Source organism: Meleagris gallopavo, chromosome 6 (genome assembly GCF_000146605.3).
Source record: "Meleagris gallopavo isolate NT-WF06-2002-E0010 breed Aviagen turkey brand Nicholas breeding stock chromosome 6, Turkey_5.1, whole genome shotgun sequence".
Classification (NCBI taxonomy): Eukaryota; Metazoa; Chordata; class Aves; order Galliformes; family Phasianidae; genus Meleagris; species Meleagris gallopavo.
Window position 1 is genome coordinate 39036689 of NC_015016.2, and position 20588 is coordinate 39057276.

Consider the following 20588-nt stretch of genomic DNA (forward strand, 5'->3'; position numbering starts at 1 on the left):
GCGGGCTGCTGAGACGGACTCGTTCCGCCGCGCTCCCTCTCCGAGATGCTTCCCCGAAGTGAACGGAGGAAGAAGCTGCGGAATCGATCGTTGTTTCTGTCTTCTCGACCCTTCAGTGAAGGTGTTACTTTGGGATATTTTTAACCTGGCGTTTGTAGTGTGATCTGTCAGGTGACGTAGGCGTTGAGGGTACTGAGCGTAGTTGGTAGCATGGCAGGTCACTGCTAACTTCTGCAGCGGTCCGCTTCCATCCAGCTGCCAGAGGCACGCGTTATGTTTGCTGAAAGCAACAGACACGTTATTTCCCTGGGGAGAATATGGTGTTTCTGATGCTTCTTTGTCTCCCTCCCTCCATTTATCGTTCCCAAGCACCAGTTTTACCTTAGATGCTATTTGCAATGAGTAAGTACAATGCGTTATGTGAATGTCTTCATAGTTTGCCACTTTATTTAGTAATGCTAGGGATATGTTACTTCTGTGGTTAGTTTTGGGTTTTTTTTTTTTCAGTTTTAAATCTAACTTCACAGAAGTTCAGTTTTCCAAAGAGCGAGGTCCTACAGTTTTGCTGAACAAAAAGTGATGCTTGCGGAGGCGACCTCAGGCTTGTTGTTCATCCATTGCATTGGCTTTTGTTGTGCTTTTGCATAATTCAGAAAAACAGCAACTGCAGAACTCTTGTTTTTCACTGTTATGGGTTTTTGAGGGAATGACATGTGTTTCAGTACAGCTTTCCTCTTGCTGGCTGTAAGGTGAATTGCGAGATGATTGTAGAAGGCAGAAGACAACTGAAATGTAACTGTTTGATTTAGGGCTGTCTGGAATGGGCTGCTCCGGGAAGTGGTACAGTCACTGTCCCTGGAGATGTTCAAGAAATGTGTAGATGTGGCACTAAGGGACATGGGTGAGCAATATTGGTGGCAGGTGTTGATGGTTGGACTGGATGATCTTAGAGATCTTTTCCAATCTTAATGATTCTATGGTTTTGTGTTGTGCATTGCAGTTTATGTCAAAAGGAGTTGTGTGTTCGTTATTGCTGTTCTGCCACACTTGAAATCTAGCACAAAGTTCCATAGATAATTTGACTGCAGACACTGCAGATATGGTTCTTTTGCCATTCAAGCATCCATCCCATTAGACACTTTTGACATTATTAAACAGATCCAGTCAGGTGAAAACAAAGTACATACAGATGTGATTATAGCTAGCAGGTAATACCTACAGATTCTCTTGTGAGTTTGTTTCATAGTGGATCAACATTTCTATTGAACTGGGGCCTGTGGTCCTAAAATGGAAATGTTTAATGATCAAATACAAGGAAATAAAAGGAAATTAAAGCACTTATATGTGCTTTATTAATGATATTTTGGGGTGTTATATTTATAAAACATACATAACAGGAATGTGCCTGGTGTTGACTAAAATGTAAACATGTATGTAGTTGAACTGAGTTGAGCACCGCAATTTGGAGACTGGAGATTTTTTGTAGATCTCTGTGAGATGATCTTGTCCTGCAAGTAACTGTAGGACTGAATGCCTTTGCTTTCTCACAGCCCTTTCACCTATATCTGGGATGGAAAAAAATACGAAGGGAGCTTGGCACAACAGTGACAGGTCAGAACTAATCACCTTGGGTAACATACGACTTCCAAACTCATTTGGCTGGTGTGACTGGGGAAGGTCACCTTAACAATGCAGTTAGCTTGGCAGGGTCTCTGACATCTGCTGCAAGACTATGGATCCAGACAGATGGCTTAAAAAAAGTGCAGAAGAGCAGGAGTTGTGTTTTGCCTGTTTGTAGTTGTTCAGCTAGAAGATAAGTGATTGAATTAGAATCCTTACAAAATAATAATAATAATAATAATAATAATAAACCCTTGCTTGAAAGCAAGGAGAGTACACCTTGGGGATATATATGCCTTGGAGCCCCAGAGTTCAAGAATAGTGGCCAGATTCAGTTAGAATACCACAAGCACTGCCTCTGACATGTATTGTAACCTTCTTATTTGATAGTGTTTTCAGGATAAGTTAACAAAGGCTGTGGGACCAGAATTTATACCTGTGCCATTTGCTAGAGCCAGCCCTTAGTTTATTGACTTGCCTAACTTGAGCATAGACTGTAGGATTTGGAAAGGTGGGTGCACATACTGGGACAGAAGGATTCATACGGCTGGGAGCTTGCTGTAGAAAAGCCAAAGATAAAACTTATGGTTTAACTGAGGAGATTTATTTTTAGGAAAAAGTGATAGGGCTAATGATACAATGTATGTTTGCATACTGCGTCCTCCACTAGTGATGATAACAGGGTGAGTTTAGGAGATTCTGGATTAAGTTTTTAACTTTTAAAACAATGTGAGGAAATTAGAACTATTAGAACGCACTAATAGTGAAGAACAGGAGACGAAGTGCATGATCCTGCTCAGTGAGCTTCAGACAAGTCTTTAAAAGTGTTAAATTAGAATTGTATGGGATTGAGCTTGGGCCTGCCCTTGGTACCCTTTGCAGGGAAGAGAACTGTTGCATTACTTAAATAGAATTACCCGACACCTGGAGCACATCAGTCTAAGCTTTGTGAGGGCTTCGTTCACTGCAAATATCTTTCTGTCACTGATCAGATGTAGTCATCAGGATTTCAACCTAGCTCATGCTAGATCTACTATTATTAGGAATAAATTGGCAGGAGTTGGAGTTCCTTTGCTTTGTGATTTGTCAGGAATGCGCTACAAGACAAGCCAGAAATGCCAGTAGTGATTCCAGAGTACATGCTAAGGAGTGGTAGGACATAGAAGAGAATACAGGCTTGTCTGTTGGATTAATAGGTGTGGGGAGCTGGTATTTCACCGTAAGCCATCTTGGAGTCAGCTGTTTGACCTTGCTGAGCTATCTGGTACAGTAGTTGTTGCAACAGAACAGGAAATGGGGAACCACAGCAGTCAAACGAAAGAACATTCTTGAATTCAGGAACCAGACAAATCTTCACTTTTCTTGCAGCCTTACATTGTGGTATTAAAAAAGGTAGCTAAGACATTTTAAGTGTTATGTTATGATAGAATTAATGTCATGATGAAGAAGCACGTGCCGTTGAGTGTTAAGCTGGCGAACTGAAAATCCCACTTGGGCAGTTGCTGAATTGGTTATTTCTGTCTTTACTGACATCAAACATGCAGTATGTATGGAAGTTCAGAACTGAAGACAGTGACTTAGCAGGATCCAGGCTTTATGTAGAAGTCTGTCATAGTTTGCTCTTGCTCACGGAACTCAACCTGCTTTCTGTGACACACACACCTGTGCTGTACGGAGCATCACGCTCAGTGTGGGGTCTGCAGCCTAGAGGATGGGGCTGGTGAGCTGTCTGCTATTGCAGGGAGAGTTCCCCATGAGCGTCGGCCTGGTGTGAGAGCCCAGTAAGGGCCACTTGAACCCAAGGGGCTCACTGGAGTGTGAAGTGCTGTTGGAGAGACATGTCTCAGTCTTTTAGGGTGCAGTTTTATGGTTTGCCTGAAGAAGGTTTACCTCAGGTGGAGTATTTTTTTGTAAAGTGAAAGTGTTTGTACCTTCTAATAAAGCGTACTGTTCCTCCCCACTCCACCACCCCAACACCAAGCTCTAGGAAATCAGGGTCTCAGAAATTTAAATAGAGGGAGAGATCATAGAACCATAGGATCATAGGATGGCTTAAGTTGGAAGGGACCGCAAAGACCATCCATTTCCAACCCTTCACTGTGGACACAGCTGCCAACCATGAGATGAGGAAATCTGCAGAAGTGGGAAGCCTCAGACTTGTCACTCTGTATTTTTGTCACATCTTTTCAGTTTATTTTTTTACTCCCGTGTATGTTATCTGTAATTATGAAGCCTTTTTCTTGTCTCAGGAGAGCAAGCAACCATATCTTTTAATTCCATACAGCATTCAGGCTAGGAGTAGAAGAAAAGGTTGTGTTTATTCCTCATCACGTGTATAGCTCAGTAGTTCTGATTAATTTAATGGTCGCATGGAGATTTGAGCAGTAAAGATGCTCATCATCCTACAGGTTTTATCGTGTGCTTTTCCTTGGGGAGATCAGTGATAGAATTGTCTGCCTGCAAATGCAGAAGATGCTGTTGCAATAATTAAATTCTTTGAGACAGGCAGGGTGACCATAAGTCTTATAAATTATGCAAAATATAAATGCTTCTTGGCTTTAAATGCACGTTGGTATTCTGCAGAAATTGAAGAATTAGTCATCTTAGCAAAGAAAAATTGCCATTTCTGAAAGGTGAAACTGATCTGGTTTTAAAAAATTTAATATGCCACCTTTACCACTGCGTTGAAGATATAATCTATTTGATTTGTGGAAATACAGTAACCCAAACTCCCACTGCATAGCCAGTAAGCAAACAAATGCTTCTGTCCTTTGTACTCTAGACACATTTGTTTGAGAGAAAGCAGCAGGTGTGAATGACTGGTGTATTTTCCACTTGCTTTACAGGGTCAGATATGCTGAGTAGTAATTGGTCCAATAACCCGTGAGCTTCTGTTTATTTAAAAGACAGTCTGCTTTTCTTGAGCGATATCTTTTTTTTTTCTTTTTTATTTAATGTTTTTTTAATATTTTTGTTTTGTTTCCTTTCCTGCAGGGGTTCTGCGGTTGCCAAAATAATAGGCAATAATGTAAAAAAATTGCAAAAGTTTGCTTCCACAGTGAAGATGTGGGTCTTCGAGGAGAATATTAATGGGAGAAAACTGACAGATATAATAAATAATGAACATGAAAATGTAAAATATCTCCCTGGATACAAGCTGCCAGATAATGTGGTAAGGCACGGAAGTTAAATTTGATGTATTTACAGAGCAGAGGGAATATCTCTCATGCTGTGAATGGAAATATAAATTTATTTTGCTAACATTGTTAGGTTTTATAATATTTCAAACTACGTACTATTGAGATCAGAGACTTGCACAAGTTCAATTACAGGTAAATCCAACATACTGTACTCTTTTACTGTTGGTTTGGTGTTTGTTTTTTTTTTACCTTGCTCTTATTGTGTTTACGTTACTACAGTTTCTCTATATGGAAGTAAATTGAAAATGAGAGCAAGATTAATGGCCCTAACCATGCTCAACATAAAAATTTGGCTTCACTTTGGAAGGGAACTGGCTGGTCAACTAGAATTGAAGGGATTTAAAGTATTCTTCAGGATGAGAACTAGGTTATTTCTGCAGGCCGCTTGGGTTCATCTGATTCTCAGTTCCTTGTTGCTGTGTGCAGTTGGATGAGTGTGTTAGGTATAGCACTGCCAGGGCAGGACAGTGGCACTCCACAGACACTCTGTGTTGGCATAACATGCCAGTGGATGCCTTGCTTGGGAATCTTGCCCCAGAAACATTACCAGAAAAGTCAGCAGCAGCTGGCAGTTCAGTAAAGATTTGAGGCAGGAAAAACATGAATTACCATCAATTGCAGGGTTTGAGGTTTTTCTGTTTTGTGTTTTGTCTTATCTTTAACAGCCCCACAATGTTTCTCCTGTCCCCTACCTGCTCGCTCACATTTGTTCTTCTTTACCTGTGGGTTAAGCTTCTTCCTAGATTCTAAATCTTTGTCTTATTTTGTGATGGTCATCAAGTGTTAAGAAAAGTGGAGTCCATGAAGTGTTTCCAAAGTAAGCCACCTTTGTAAAGAGTACATTCTAGGAGTACAGAGAGCAGGAATATGAATTAGAGCATATAAGAGGACTGGGGAAGAAATTTGATTGTTCAAGGAACTAATTAAGGAAACAAGTTTTCCCAATGCAGTAATGTATCAACAATTCAGGTCATTTTGTCAAAGAGAAGACAGCTTCTTCTTTGATATTTTCTGACTCCAAATACTTGTTTGAATGTTAGGGTGCACTTCGAATTTTTTTTACGCTAACCGTACTGGTGACTGTGAAGATGCTTCTTTCAGGGCATGTAATAGCTTATCTGAATACCTCAATTCTTTGGCTTTTCTGGGATGCTTATGTTATTATTACTTTCAATTATGAAGCTCAGTAATTTGTAGCATTCTGTATAAGACCCAAATGTGCTTTTACTAACCTAAAAACATTTGTGTGTAGGGTAAATTTTAAGAAGTTATGTGGTCTTTCTTTCCCCTTCCTACATAGGTTGCTGTCCCAAACCTTAATGAAGCTGTAAAGGATGCAGACTTGTTGGTTTTTGTCATTCCTCATCAGTTCATTCATAAGGTCTGCGATGAAATCACAGGACGAGTACCCAAGAAAGCTCTCGGTATAACTCTGATAAAGGTATAGCAAATGCTGTGCATAAAAAACAGATAATATGTTGTGGGATTTTCTAAAACAAGATAGTTTGGAGTTTAATATGAGAACTCTGTGCTACTCCCTAGATTGTTTCATTAAATCTTTTGAGGTGCACAACTGGAATTTGTCTCGGTCGTTAGTGGAAGAAGAAAATGAGGCTGCTCACAAGACTTGAAAAGAAAGAGAAGAGGAATATGTTTTGCACCATCAAGCTTTGCAGTCTATTATTTCTTGTTTCCAAATGCATCATTAGATGGAGAGCAGAGCACAAGCATAATGCTTTGATTGTTAATGCTCATCCCACGCACTGAGTTAATCATTTTAAGAACTACTGGGAGAATTCTGTGTGACTGAGCTCTTGTTCATATCATAGATTATGTTGCAACAACAGAGATTGTTCAGCATGGCCCAAAAGGATTGTTGAGACATGGGAACTTGGAGTGGGGCTGAGGTGTGGGAAGTGTTTCATTGGAGGCTTTATGGTTTTGGTGATAGAAGTTTTAAATGTTTCTTCTCTTGTGTTGTGGTTTTTTTTTTTTCAGTTCCTCTGAGGTTATCAAGAATGCTTTCTACTTAGTTAAGAGTAGACCATTTTCTCATCACATATTCCCTTGTCTGCTGTCATTTCTGGCAAACGATCAATTGATGGATCATTTAAGGATCTTTTGTTCATAAAGAAAAAAGAAGGAAAAGTACAAAAAGACCCTATGACTGCTGACCACAAACTTGTCTTTAGTTTGACTAAACCCATCAAATTTGTGTTATTTTGTCAGTGCTGGCTTGTTATATTACTGAGAGGTATGAAAAAGTAATGCTTCCTGAGTGCGCTTACTGCATTTTGTGGAAAAGCTTTCCATATGGTAGAAGGATAAAATGAAGCAGCATTAAAAGAGCTGAATACATAGCACCCAAACCACAAAGCTATCTTAGATGCCCTAAAGCTATAAAACTTGCATTGCTTTGAAGCTGTCAGTTTATGCTTCCTTCTCCTGTAAGCTCAAGATAATCTTTACTCTTCTGTAGTTTGCAAAATGTGATTTATGTTCTTATATCCCTAATGCTGGAAACAACTCTGATTAAACTGGTGGAGTAGATGAGGATTTATGTCAGCGCATCTGAAATCAGGACCTGGGCCTGCATTCCCTTGGCAGTACTGCTCAGAGTATTGATTACAAGTGCCTTAATGAAGCGTTGATTAAGGGCTATGTGAAAAAAAAGAAATAGGAAGAGGGTACGTAACCCTACTTGCCCTAGTATAGGTAAACTAATGACACCTGCCATACAAGACAGAATTGCATAGTAGGCACATTTCCTTGTCTTATTGGGATGTGCTTTTTTAGAAAGAAATGATGTGATGTCTCTCAGGTTGGGTTTTTTTTCAGGAGAATGTGAAACATACTAGCTTTTATCAAAAGCTATAACTGCATCATTAAAAGTATCATTTAAGAAGAAAGGGTAGAAGTAGAATGCAGTGTTGAAACTAATAATAGAGGCAAGAATGCACTCTTTCCCCTACTTTTGCAGCTTCTTTATGCATGCCGTTTTCACTAAGGTCATATTTTAGCAGTCTCATTATGCTCACCACTAATGCAATTAAAGAGGTTTGTGTTAACTTTGGCAGTTAAAGTGCAGTTCTCTGAAAAATGTCACTAGTGGGACCTCTTGTTTCTTTGCTTTCTAAATTGCTTAGCAAGTTAGCAGTGTGTCATCTCTAGTCTTCCTTCGTTTTTCTTTTCTCCTTTTTTTTTAACAGTCGAATTTTCAAGCAAAGCCTAATGTCTTATAATAAAATGGAGTCTTTGGGAAATAAAGGTGTTTGTCTGCTAGGTAATCTGTGTTCCCATTCAAGCATGTAGCTTTACATGAGTTGATTGATTAGTGGTATCTATGAAAACCTAACAAATGATTGTGCAGATGTATGGAACCGGATCATACACAACAGCAGGGAGCTGGAAATCAGGGAACACTCGAAGTCTCCTCAGGCAACCTCAGCATTGAGCTCATTTTCATCCATCTGTACACAGGCCTCAGGAATTGCATTGGCAGGCATTATGACCAACGGGTGAGACCACAGAACTAAACTTGCATTGCCCGGGGATCATTGCTGCCTTTGGTTTGGGGTGGGGAGTGTTTGGTTTTCCTCCTGCTGTCTGTCATTCTATGTTGGACTTGGCTCTTCAAGGAACAGGTGCAGCATTCCTTGACTTGTCAGAAGTTGCATTTGTTTCATAGCAAAGCTGGGTTTTGGCACCTGAGCCTCTTTCATCAGGTTTTGCGTGGATGAATAATTGTTGTGTACACATTTAAATTTTTGGAGTTGTTCCCAATGTGTGTATGTTTTTCTGTTTATTGATGTTTGCTAGGAGGGTGGGGGAGAGGCCTTGCAGTTACCTCGTGGGAACATCTTGGTGCTCTGAGGGGGAAATGCAATATTTATGTGTCTGCTTGCTTTCAAATTCTTTTTTCTGTGGCTCATAAAAGATGAGAAAGCAGAGTGTGCATTAAGTGCTTGAAAAAATAATGCAGAAATGCAAGCACTGTTGGCTGTTGTTATGTAGGCACTTCATCGTCTCTCGGCAGTACGATGTTTTGCAAGGGCTGTTACCTCTGGTCTGTGAGAATGCAAAACGCTGCATGTCTGAAATGCCACTACTGACAACATACAGATATGTGTGTGTGAGTATGTCTGTGTGTGTGTGTATAGTAGTAGTAGTAGTAGTGGATCACACTGCCTTTTTGCCTTAAGGCATAAAATTAAAAATTACCATGCCTTCCCAACATTAAGGAGTAGTATTGAATAAAACTTACATACTGTAGGAAAGAAAGACCATTTCAGTGGTCTGCCATGTCCCTATCCTAAGAGCTCAAGGAAAATCTCTTATCTCATTCTGTAAAGTAGGAGAAAATGCTTTTTTGAAGATAAAGTGGTCTTACTTTGTGTTTATGATCCAAGCCATTCAGGGTACCAGATTGTGTTCTCCATTGCAGCATTGATCTCTAGGGTGATCTTCTCTAAAGTCCTATTTCTCCCCCTACTTTCACCTTTCGTGAAGAGTGTTTTATAAATGACAATCAAAAATATCCTTATAAATATTCTGAGTTGTTCAGCTTTCTTCATATCTATGAATTGCTGTTTCATTTGCAGTGTTCTTAAGTTGATTAAAACGCATCTCTATGAGTGAACTGCTATTGGTGTTATACAGGAGGGAATCGGTTCTGATGTTTCAGTTCAGGTGCCTCTAAACAGAGCGAGTCAGTGAGATGCTGTTTGTGAGTTGGGATGCAGTTCCAGATCCAAGTGCAGGCCTGATTCACAAATGATGCATCAGTGACACTTCCCTATTTTAGTGGGGATATAGTGATAAGCAGCTGAGCGGCTGAGATTCTGAACAGAGGTGAATGTTATACAATCAATAAGATTGGAAAAGACAGCTAAGTTCAGCACTTCTGAGAGTCAGAACTGTTATTGAGAATGGGAATAACAATGTTACCATCATCCCCCTCACCCCCATGGGTAGTTCAGTCCTAACTCTTAAGGTGCTTGGACAAGTTGCAATAGCAGAAGCTTTACTGGCATAGCAACAAAGCAGGAAATTCTTCATCTTTAGTTTCTATCTGGACAGGCCTGGGTGCAGTGCCCATGGACAAGAATAACTGTGCTATGCTTTCTTCTGTACTCTGTCTACTGAATGCCTTTGTAGTAATTGCATTTAATGTTGGTTGCAGGGAATAGATGAAGGCCCAGAGGGACTGAAACTGATCTCTGACATCATTCGAGAGAAGATGGGAATAGACATCAGTGTGCTGATGGGGGCAAATATTGCCAACGAAGTGGCAGCAGAGAAATTCTGTGAAACCACAATAGGTAATGTCCTGAGTAATAACAGTGTTGTAAGTATGTTCTCATCCTCACAGGTGTGCACTCAGTAGCTCAAATTTCTTTGTTTTCAGCATTGGAAGCTCTGGGATCCTTCTGATTTTAATGTTAAATTTCTTAGAATGTTTACATGTCCAAAAGTACTGGGGGAATAATGGGACTAGAGGGAGGGATGAGTGCAATTTTAACACGTCTCACAAGAGTTTGACCTTAGCACATGAAATGCTATGCACATTTTTGATCACCCTCCATGTAGCAAACTGCTTTATCTTATTCCTATTCTTATGATTTTTCTTGGATCTGCATGGCTTGATATATGTAAATGACTATATATTCTGTGTTCCAGCTCAGGTGTTACAGTCACAGATGGTACCTATATGCATGTCTTTTTTTAGGTGTAGGTGTCAATGTCTTTTGAGTTCTCCAAGTAATTAGTTCACCTCAAAGCTAGGGATGGGTTTAGTTCTGTGTTGGTGTCTTGGTGTCTGTAAGCTCTGCAGTACGAAGATGTCTCTTATTTTGCATGTCATAGTCTCTGGATAAGCATGTGTGTATGTATACATGTACATGTTCTCATATATAACAGAGGTTATGTTATTTTTTCAATGTTTATTTTTACAGTTTTGTGTTCTTTTTTTTTTTTTTTTAGCTTTCTAACTTCTTACTAATGGTTCTGTAATTTAACTTATTTTTTTGAATGGTTGCATTACCTGTCCATGTTTATAAACAGCTGCAAATGTCAACATGATTAGTTTATACAGTGTCCTTGACCTGCCTTTATCAGTAGGCATTCTTCTAGAATGAAGGCCTTAAAATAAGTGGCAGAGCTGCACCTGCTCTATTTCAAATTTACCTTTGCTTTATTATTAACTGTTATTTTAAGGAGAAAGATCAAAGAACAAAAGAGAGTATAGAGAATTAATGGGATTATTATTTGGAAGCTCTTGATGAGCAGGCAGTGAATTATGAATCCAAAGAAACTCAGCATACAAAGCTTTTAAGTGTGAAGGAGTCTGCTTAGGATGACAACCTTATCTCTACTTCCAAATAGTCAAACTTGTGCAGGAAAGACTAAATAATACCCAAATCAATTATTAATTGGCAGTTTTTATCCTTCCTTTCTCTCTCAACAGGCAGCAAAATCTTGGAAAATGGCCTTCTCTTCAAAGAACTCCTGCAGACTCCAAACTTCCGAATAACTGTAGTAGATGATGCGGATACCGTTGAGCTCTGTGGTGCTCTGAAGGTAAGAGTAACAGGCTGCAGTTTGTGTACAGATGGAACAGAGATCCTTGTAGAAAAAATGGATATTTTCATTTAAAGAATCAAGCTTCTTGTACTTTATATAATGTATAAAATTGTTACATAACATTCCCTGTAGAACCAGATGTGAGTGTAGGCAGCAGCATGTTCAATGAGTTGGCTTTTAGACACTTTTCTCATTATCTCTTAAGTTCTCTTTCTCCGTCTTTCACAAAACAGTCACTTCTCTTACACGTAATCACAAAACGTGTTAATTTCACCTCAATGGTCAAAATATTTCTAAATCTTAGTTCACTTTTTTGTTACACAGCGGTGCATTCACCAAAATAAAGTGAGAAGTCAGTATTAATCCTTGTTGTCTGATGAGTGAAATATTCTCCTCTCCTCTGACTTATGTAATGTGAGCTCTATTGTGTGTTAGACTTTCTTGACATAAAACACATAAAATTCATGTGTATGACCACATACAAAAATGACTTGAATAGGAAAAAAAGCTGTTTTGGAGATTTATTTATCTGGATTTTATTTTTTGGTAATAAAATTGATGTTGACAGGAAGCCAAAGCTAGCTTAAACCTACTGATATATTTTTAGGTTAATTTACAGGCTGTTTATGAAGGTAAAGCATTAGTAGCTTGAGACCCTGGCCAATAGTTCACATTATCTGCTAACTATCATGGAAGCATTTGTAGAGTTTGTAATGTGGCTCCACAGCCATTGCTTGAAACTGCTGCTGTGGTGATAAGCAATGTTAGTGGGAGAGAAATTCCTGCATATAGACCCATGAAATAAGTCAAAAAACAAACACTACAGATTTTTTATTTTTATTTTTAAATCTGCTCAGCCTGGTGTTTTCTGACTATCTTGAATTCTTGCTTAATAGGTGAGTTAATTCCCTGACAGTTGTTTCCTCTAGAAAATTCTCTGGACTAAATCAGCAGTTAGTCAGCAGGCACTCAAACTCCATTATAGAAGTCCCAGACAGGCAACAGACCAATATTTCTTTGGAAGTGCAGAATAATTTAAATCAATTGTCCTTCTTGACCTGAAAAAGGGCTGAGGTCAAACTTTGTGGGTTTTTTGTAAGCTTGTTTGGTTCCTCCCTCCTGCTCCATTATTCATCTTGCAACCTGCAGACTGAGCTCTGTAGTTGCATTTCTAAAAAGCTGTATATATTTTATGTGCTCTGGTCATTTGGTGTTGGTTGTGGTATATTTTGTTAAGCGAGCTGAAACTTCCAAAGAAGTGCATGGTGTGACTAAGGAAAAATGTGAATTACAGCTGGTATTTTAAAACAAATTGATCTTAGTATTTTGTACCTGATTGAAAAGCACGAACTCTCAAGTGCAGCTTTTGTTGACTGACAGTTACTTTATTAGACTTGCAAAGTTGCTTCATGAGAAATAATAAAAATTAGCATTACTTAACTTGAGGGAAGGAAGAAATTCCTATTTCAGAAGATGTCAGTACTGTGTTGTGTAAAGAGACAGGCATGAAACGAGAGGGTCTGCTCTTTTTCTATAGTGATGCTGCATCAGACTGACAGGAGCATCCCTGCAAACTACATATTGGAATTCAGAAGCAAACAGGTGCATGTGCTTGTCCAAACTTACTTTTTTCTTACAGAAATAGTAAAAGCAATTCCTGTAGAGGTATTTATTGAATTAGAAATGCCACGGTGGGAGAAAAGCATATCCTTCCAGCTTCTGCATTTTTCCATATGTACCTGCTTGGGAAAAGGAGACTTTTCTTGGTTCATCTGGCACCATAGGCTACCTCAATACTTACTCTATTTCTGCAAGCAAGGAAGATTTCAGTGTGGATAATAGCCTAAAGGTTGGGAGAAAAAATACAGAAGGATAGTAGAGGGTGCTCTGAGCTCAGCTTTCCCTCACAATAATGATAATTTTAGGTTTGAAATTTGTCTTTTGAAGCATATTTAAATTCAGACTGTAATAATAGGTATTGCAGCTGGGTGATCATGAACACATGCTTTACTGCTATTTATATATGTGCACATATAGACTGAATATCCACTTTGTTCACTGTGTTTATATTTTGTGACAATGGGCAGATGGAGATGTATTGAAGTATAGAAGTAGGTGCAATGAAACTGCAGTCTTGCATCAGCTAAGAGACTGATAATGGCAGTCATTTTTAAAAATCCGATGATACTGAAGAAGAAAATCTGTCTCCAGTAAGTTGTTGGCTGTAGGAACAGGATGTGCTTGGAGGGTTTTCTATGAGGAATTTTTCTTTTGAGGACTGAAGCACATTTCACATTTAGTTGACAGCCTTATAAGGAGTGAGGTCAGGAATGAACCAGTTTCAAACGTAGGTGGTTCAAAGTCCCTGGATGTCTTTATGGGCAGCCCAACTGCAGGGTACCCTTGGATTCCAGCTGCCATTTGCCAGACAATGTGGGTCCTTCCTAGGAAGTATTTAAAGGTGACTGGGACAAGGACCAAGGCGTGGGCGACAGTTCTTGCAGGAAGGAGAAAGAACCACAGCTGTGGTTGCCTTTCCCAGCAGAGCTTCATGTCTTTCTCTAAATCTTAAGGCTACAACTTAACCTTAAGCAAAGAAGTATAAGTGATTTGCTGCTTACCAGAGCATGTAACCCAGCATTCTTATTTACAAAGGTGTTCCTTTAAAGTTTGTTTATAGCAACCATTGTCAGATAGTCAGTCCAGCGACTGTAGAAGTTGACTGTGGTAATTACGCTTTCCTGAGATTAGTTGGAAATTAAATCTGTGATTTATGTTCAAGTTTGCCAGGAGCAGGCAAATGGTTTATACTGAGCCTCTTTTAACAGTCCTGCTGATACTGTCCTTAATTTGTTGAGTCTCTACTTGACTTTCTGGCTTCTACAAATTCATGTGCTGAGCTGTGGCGCTACATCAAGGAACAGTTTATGTCCCAGGTGAATTAAAATATCTGTATAATCCTTTAATGACCTATTTAATTAGGGTCAGAAGTGACTTCTGAGAATGTCTTCATGAGCACCTCACAAACTTAGAGTAAACAGAGCAGGACTGGAAGCTGGGTATTTCTTAGCAGTGACATGTGTCAGCAGAGTCTGCAATTTTGTTAGCTATGTTTTTTGTGTCATCTTCTGCATTTGTGACTTCTAGCATGCTTGCAGCAAATCATGTGCAAATGGAAGATACACTTTCTAACTCACTCTGTGAAACACTGTGGACACTGCCTGACATCCACATTTTTTTTCTGGAGTTTCCTTTCAGTATCCTGGTGATAAAATAACTGAGTCCAGGCCTAGCTTACTTTCTAGAACAACGAATGCGAGCTCTGGGGCATGAGACCAGCTAGAGAGTCAGCTGTTACTGTAAAGTATTTTAATAGCTTAAAACCATATTCAGTATAAAAGCACCCTGTGCATCTTGCTCGTAGGATGCATGCTGTAATGGAAAAAGCTGTAATGCTGAGTGTGGGGAAACATTCGCTCAAGCGCAAAGTGATTTTGAGAGCTCTGAATCCCACAGTCCAAGAGGAACATTTTATTGCAGTCATTTTGAGTTTGTTCTGACGGTATTTTTGCAGCTTTGGAACAGCAAGTTTGTCTGTAGGCTACAATTGTCGTTGCTTATTGGGTACACTGCCGAGCTGGTACACTTCACCTGTATCAGATACAGTAAATGTGTTTTGCCATATAGAAGGCCGATGACACACACAATCTGCTTCTTAGGTGACTACTATAGTGCTAGTGCCACTAGGCTCTATGCATCTTTCTGTAATAGACTCAGCTCACCGGGGTTTCAAGTAGCAAGCTGTCTGTTTTGAGACTTAGACACCTTTCTGTCCAGAATAAGACCAAGTTTTGAGGCTGTTTGTTTTTAAAAGGAAAGGCTTTTTTTCAGTAAAGCGTAACTTTCTGTGTGGCATAATTCAGTTTTTTCTGCAGTGTATTAGGAAGGAGTTGTCATAGATTCTTCAAGGATCTAAATAAAACCAGATGGTGGAGTTTATAAGTTCACGAGTGTGGTCTGAGGGTTATGTTGACAGGTTATAATCATCTCCTAGGTGTGGGTGTGTATTCAAGAGCAAAAGGAGTTGTCGTATTTCCTCATTTGCAAGCTGTGTGCCAGGACATATAATGGGGGCATTGTCCAAAAGAGGAGCTAAGTGATTCAGAACTGGAATCGCAGCTTCCCTTCCTCCCTACGCCATCTCCTCAGAAGTAGCTAGTCATGGTAAGACTTGCTTAAAACAATATTTGCATTACTCCAAGGGCAAACATTGTGAAAGGCAGAAGTAGTCAACAAAATGCCATAGGTAATAATTGTACTGAAATTTATGATCTGCTGCAAAGTGGAGAAGAAAGTTGAAGCAGACATTGTCAGAGTGGGGGTGAAGCTACACTTACGGGAGTGCTCAAGAGGTACTGAAAAACATCCAGAAGTTGTTCAAAAAATATTTTTGTTTTTGTTTTTGTGCTAAACGTTTAGACTTCATGACCATGTGAATTCCAGTTAAATGAGTTATCCCATCCGAAAACTTTTTGAATACCTCTTCGACTTCTCTCACTTTGCCACCAAGTGAAAAAATATTGGAAGTTGCTCTAGAAGAGATGTCTGATCACAGCCAAGATGTAAGCCAAGATGAGCTCAAGTACCAGCATTAAGTCTGATAATCTGTTGTTGCTGTCGTATCTGCTGTCAAAATTTCTGTTTGCAGTTTGTAAGGGCCGCCATTAGACTTTCCCTGGTACTTAAAAAGCAAAGAGTGATCCATTTCATAAAGGGGAGAAGCTGTGATGGGCACATAGCACTGCAACACCTGCAGTTTTTCATTCTCACAGTCCAAAAAGTGAAACAGAAATGGCTGTTTATCAGCTTGTTGCTTACTGAAGCAATTTCTGACTACTGTTTTATTTCCAGCAACAGTTAAAGACTTTTGTCTCCTGTATTTATTTCTGTTTCCGTTGAGATCTCTGCTATTGCTGTTGCAGAAACATAATGCTGTATCTATTGCTTCCTTGTTTTCTTTATCAGGTCTGCAGAATCCCATCTCGCTTGGAGGGTTGTTTTTTTATTTCTTTAATAACTAAGTATGGGTAGTCTCTGATTCCTGTTACTTGATCTTGTTACTTTACAGGTGAAAAAATAGCTTTTGCAGTGATTATGTTTGTAAACAAAAGCTGATCATACAGATGATTGATCATGAAAAACCAGTACATTATTTGTAGAAAGCTGTCACTAGATGTAAGGAAAAAGACAACTGTTTTTTGCTTAGGAAAGGTTTCCTGTGTGACGAAACTTCTGAGAAGCCTTTATTAACTATTATTGTTACGTGATCTCCATATACTTGAAAGGGCTGAATGCAGTTAGCTGGACTGAATTTGGCCTCCTAGCATATCAGCACGAAAGTCAATACAAGTTTCTCAAATTACTTTAAACATAAAGAAACTCTGGGTACAGGGCCATGGGTGTCAGTCTATCTATCTTCACCTCTACCTCAGGGTAGGAACAGCTTAATGTAGATAAAATCTTCTTTGGGTGTTGTATGGCATGTTTTTAAAGACGGTCAATAAAAACAGCTTCACAGCCCCTGGGGCAGCTTGTTCCAGAGCTTTAACTATGCTTTTATATTTGGAAATAATTTACTAATGTAAGACTTAATGTCTTTTTTTTCTTCTTTAAGGTTATCCCATAAACCTTAAAAAAAAAATAGGATTTACATTAATAAAGTATTTGCAGTTCTTGAGAACGTTGCACTCTTATCCATTCACATCTTCTGGGATACTGATTGAATAATCTTCCATTTGTTTTTTCTCACTAGAATATAGTGGCAGTAGGAGCTGGGTTCTGTGATGGCCTTCGTTGCGGTGACAATACCAAAGCTGCTGTTATTCGCCTCGGCCTAATGGAGATGATTGCCTTTGCCAGAATTTTTTGCAAAGGACAGGTATCTACTGCCACTTTCCTGGAAAGCTGTGGAGTTGCTGACCTCATCACGACATGTTACGGTGGCCGGAATCGACGTGTAGCAGAGGCATTTGTTAAAACTGGAAAGGTACCTTATTTACTGGGTGAAATCCACTGTTGCAAGTACTAAGCACTCCTGGTTTGTTGGAGTAATAGTACAGCTCTCTGAGACGTGTTAGCTGTACTTCTCTTTCCTCTCACTATTGAGTGTGTCACAAGAATAGAATGAGTGGGAAGGTGTTTAAAAAAAAGAGCTGGAGGGATAAGACAGTGGGAGATGCAGATGTAGGAAGGAGAACATTTACAGACAAGAATATAGGAGAATATGCGTACTCACTCAAGTTTACTTTTGGGTAGGGAAAACCATCAGTAACATCTTTACTTCCATCCAGACAATGTTGTCAAGCTTACAAAAACTGTATCGTAGCTCTTCTTTTCTCCCTCCCTCTTGTTTAGTCTATTGAAGAATTGGAGCAAGAAATGTTGAACGGTCAGAAACTGCAAGGACCACAGACATCTGCAGAGGTGTATCGCATCCTCAAGCAGAAAGGAATGCTGGACAAGTGAGTAAGAACAGATAAAGTCAGTTCTGCGTGAACCTTTTTATCTCCATAACTCTTTTTACACTTTTGGCCTTGTTTTTTTCATGAAGGTTTTGCCAAAAGCAAATCACTATAATAAGAGTGGCTTAATCCTCAGTTAAAATGCAGAAAGCAATGAATGAAACCTCAAAATAATATTGCTGTCTCTAGAGCCAATACTGTGGTACTAAATCTGTGAATTCCCTTTTGTTTACACCAGGATGTATTATTGTCTCCTGTCATAGGAAGATACAGCACAGCGTGTTTTAACACGTGAAAAGAATAAAACGCATGAAAGCTGATCTCCCTAAAGAGACTTTTTAATGAGGCTCTGCAGCTCGTTTCATAGTAGTAAATTCATTGCTTAACTCTGAAAAGAGGAGCTTTGTTATTAAGGATCTATATAGCTAAGTAGAGTAGGTGCATCTGTCCACATTGATTCTGGCTTAGATACTGCAGTTTTTTTTCCTTATTTGACTTTCTGTTAGATCAAGGGTGAAACCTGCCATCAGCTTGTCTAGGTCAGTTTTGTTGTATGAAATTAAGCAGGTTGTCCTGGCTTGTTTCATCTGAATTTGAGTCATCATATATAGGATTCCTAAAACCACACACGCAGTTGTCTCCTTATGAGATTAAGGGATGCATTATTGCCATCTGTTCCTGTTGGTAGATGACAGAAAATCAGAACGTAAATGACTGCCAGTCAGAAGACTTAGCCTTGTCCTTATTTTTTCCAAAACAGTTTTTAAAATCTAGTTTTAATGGAGCAGCTATATTAAATTGACTATTTTTTAACCATCTCTCTGGGATTAAGACACCCAAGCCTGTCTCTGCAGTGTACAGTAATTAATCTAACTATAGAAAAAATAATTAAATATTGCCTTTGGTTCCTATTGTTTATGATAATTTAAATAAGACAGGATACTGTTAGATTATTTTTATCCTCTTTCTTTCTTATATTTTTTTTCCTGTTATATCCTGTAGCAAATCGAGCACATTATATGAATTTTTGGACAGTGTTTTTAGTGAAAAACATGATATCAGACAGTTCTTATGTCTTCTGGTTCACCAACATATGTGTTGGTTCTTCATGCGAGGTGTCATTCAATAAGGCGTTTGAAAGCAACTTTCAAAGTGTTTTTTTCAAGAACTTGCTTGTTACTGTTTTAAACACAAAACACGATTAAAAAGTCACGGTTTCAAGGTGAAGAGGTGGGACACTAGAGTAAAATTCCATATTCTCATCCTGTAAATAGACTCCCAAGTCTTTGTAAAAATACTCACAAGTCAGTAGGTTCAGCAGAAGAGCCTTGGTAACACTGTTGATGCCTGTTGGTATTTACAGCGCAGTTTGTTTTCTCATTTTGGGAACGGTGGAACTGACCCTCTTAATGTGCTCAGAGACATCAGATGTGTTTGGAGTTTGCTGGCCATGAGCCTGCACTCAACCTTGATTCTTCATTCCCTGTGCAGACATGTACAACTGAGTAATGTTCTCTGTGATAAAAAGCAAGAGTTGTGCAGCAAAATGCGCTTTGTAGTGGTGGTCCTTCTTCTCTGAGCCTTCTGATGACCATCAGTGCTGTTTCTAAAGCTGTGTGAAATTTGCTTTTTTTCCAGAAGGTGCACAATATATTTGTGGCTATCTCATATAGACACAATAAATTTGATTTTATTGCCTGTGTTTGTGTTATATTAACAGCAAATACAGCCCCCAGCCCAATATATCATAAAACTGAATAACAAGTGAGGCTTTTTAATAAATGTAAAAGTCTTTACATATTTTATTCTGCATATTCCCTAGTAAGGACTTTACAACCTAAACGGTATCAAACAGCTATGTGACTATCTGCTAATTTTGGTTCCACTGATGAAGGAAAACAAAAAGCCAGTCAGCTGGATTGACTTGAAATACTTTGTGCTAATGCAGCTATTTTCATCTTATTTTCCATGAAAACAAATCGAAAGAAATGGATGTGCATTTCATAGCAAGACATGAAAATATTTCAGATAATCCAAAATGCAGCATTTCATATTTGAGCACTTCCAGTAAGAGCCATAAAACAATGGAGTCTATCTATAAGGATGTCTGTGCTACCACTTCTTTTCCTCAGTAATGCAAAATATTGCAAGTAGAGATTCATTCAAGTAGCAATGCTGTACCTGCCATAGTGGTACTCTCAGTTGGATTACTCATGGCTTCTTTTTCTTTTCTTCTGAGGAGTCTAATTCAGGCTATGTGATGATGCCAAAGTTAGCTCAGTGTAACATATCGTAGCAGAGTACGTTGGCATGCATTTGCAGTGCAGTGCCCAGTACCGATTGGGAGTTCTGATCTGAGTTGCCTTTGGGCAATACAGATAAAACCTTGGAGTCACTGATGGAACCACTTTCTCAAGGAGAAAGTACAACTCAGAATAATAGTGTGTATATCAAAAATTTGTCAGCCACCTTGAAATGGCACGTTTATTTTGCTGTACAGATAGTTTACCCCTAAAATTCACCAGGCTGTGTCTGAAAATTGGACTCATCTAGCTCTGTCTGGGATGGAAAGCAAGCAAACGTGAAGTTTGTTGGCTGTGATTCCCTTCAGATTATAAAAATAGTCTGAATAATTTGTGCTTTTTTGGAAATGTGCCTCTCCAAA

General features: G+C 39.0%; 1 protein-coding gene across 2 annotated transcripts in view; it reads left to right on the top strand.

Annotated features, from left to right (window-relative positions):
* Positions 1–20588, top strand: part of GPD1L (glycerol-3-phosphate dehydrogenase 1 like) — a 24388-nt gene that overhangs the window by 243 nt on the left and 3557 nt on the right. Inside the window, exons 2-8 of one of the 2 annotated variants that reach the window (XM_019616536.2) lie at positions 4615–4792; positions 6121–6261; positions 10003–10141; positions 11287–11399; positions 17215–17448; positions 17817–17923; positions 18162–20588. In XM_019616536.2, coding sequence (XP_019472081.1) covers positions 4615–4792; positions 6121–6261; positions 10003–10141; positions 11287–11399; positions 17215–17448; positions 17817–17923; positions 18162–18186 — 937 coding nt within the window. In that variant the 3' untranslated portion in view covers positions 18187–20588. The remainder of the gene's footprint in view (positions 1–4614; positions 4793–6120; positions 6262–10002; positions 10142–11286; positions 11400–17214; positions 17449–17816; positions 17924–18161) is intronic. The other variant, XM_010712895.3, reaches the window with a different exon arrangement.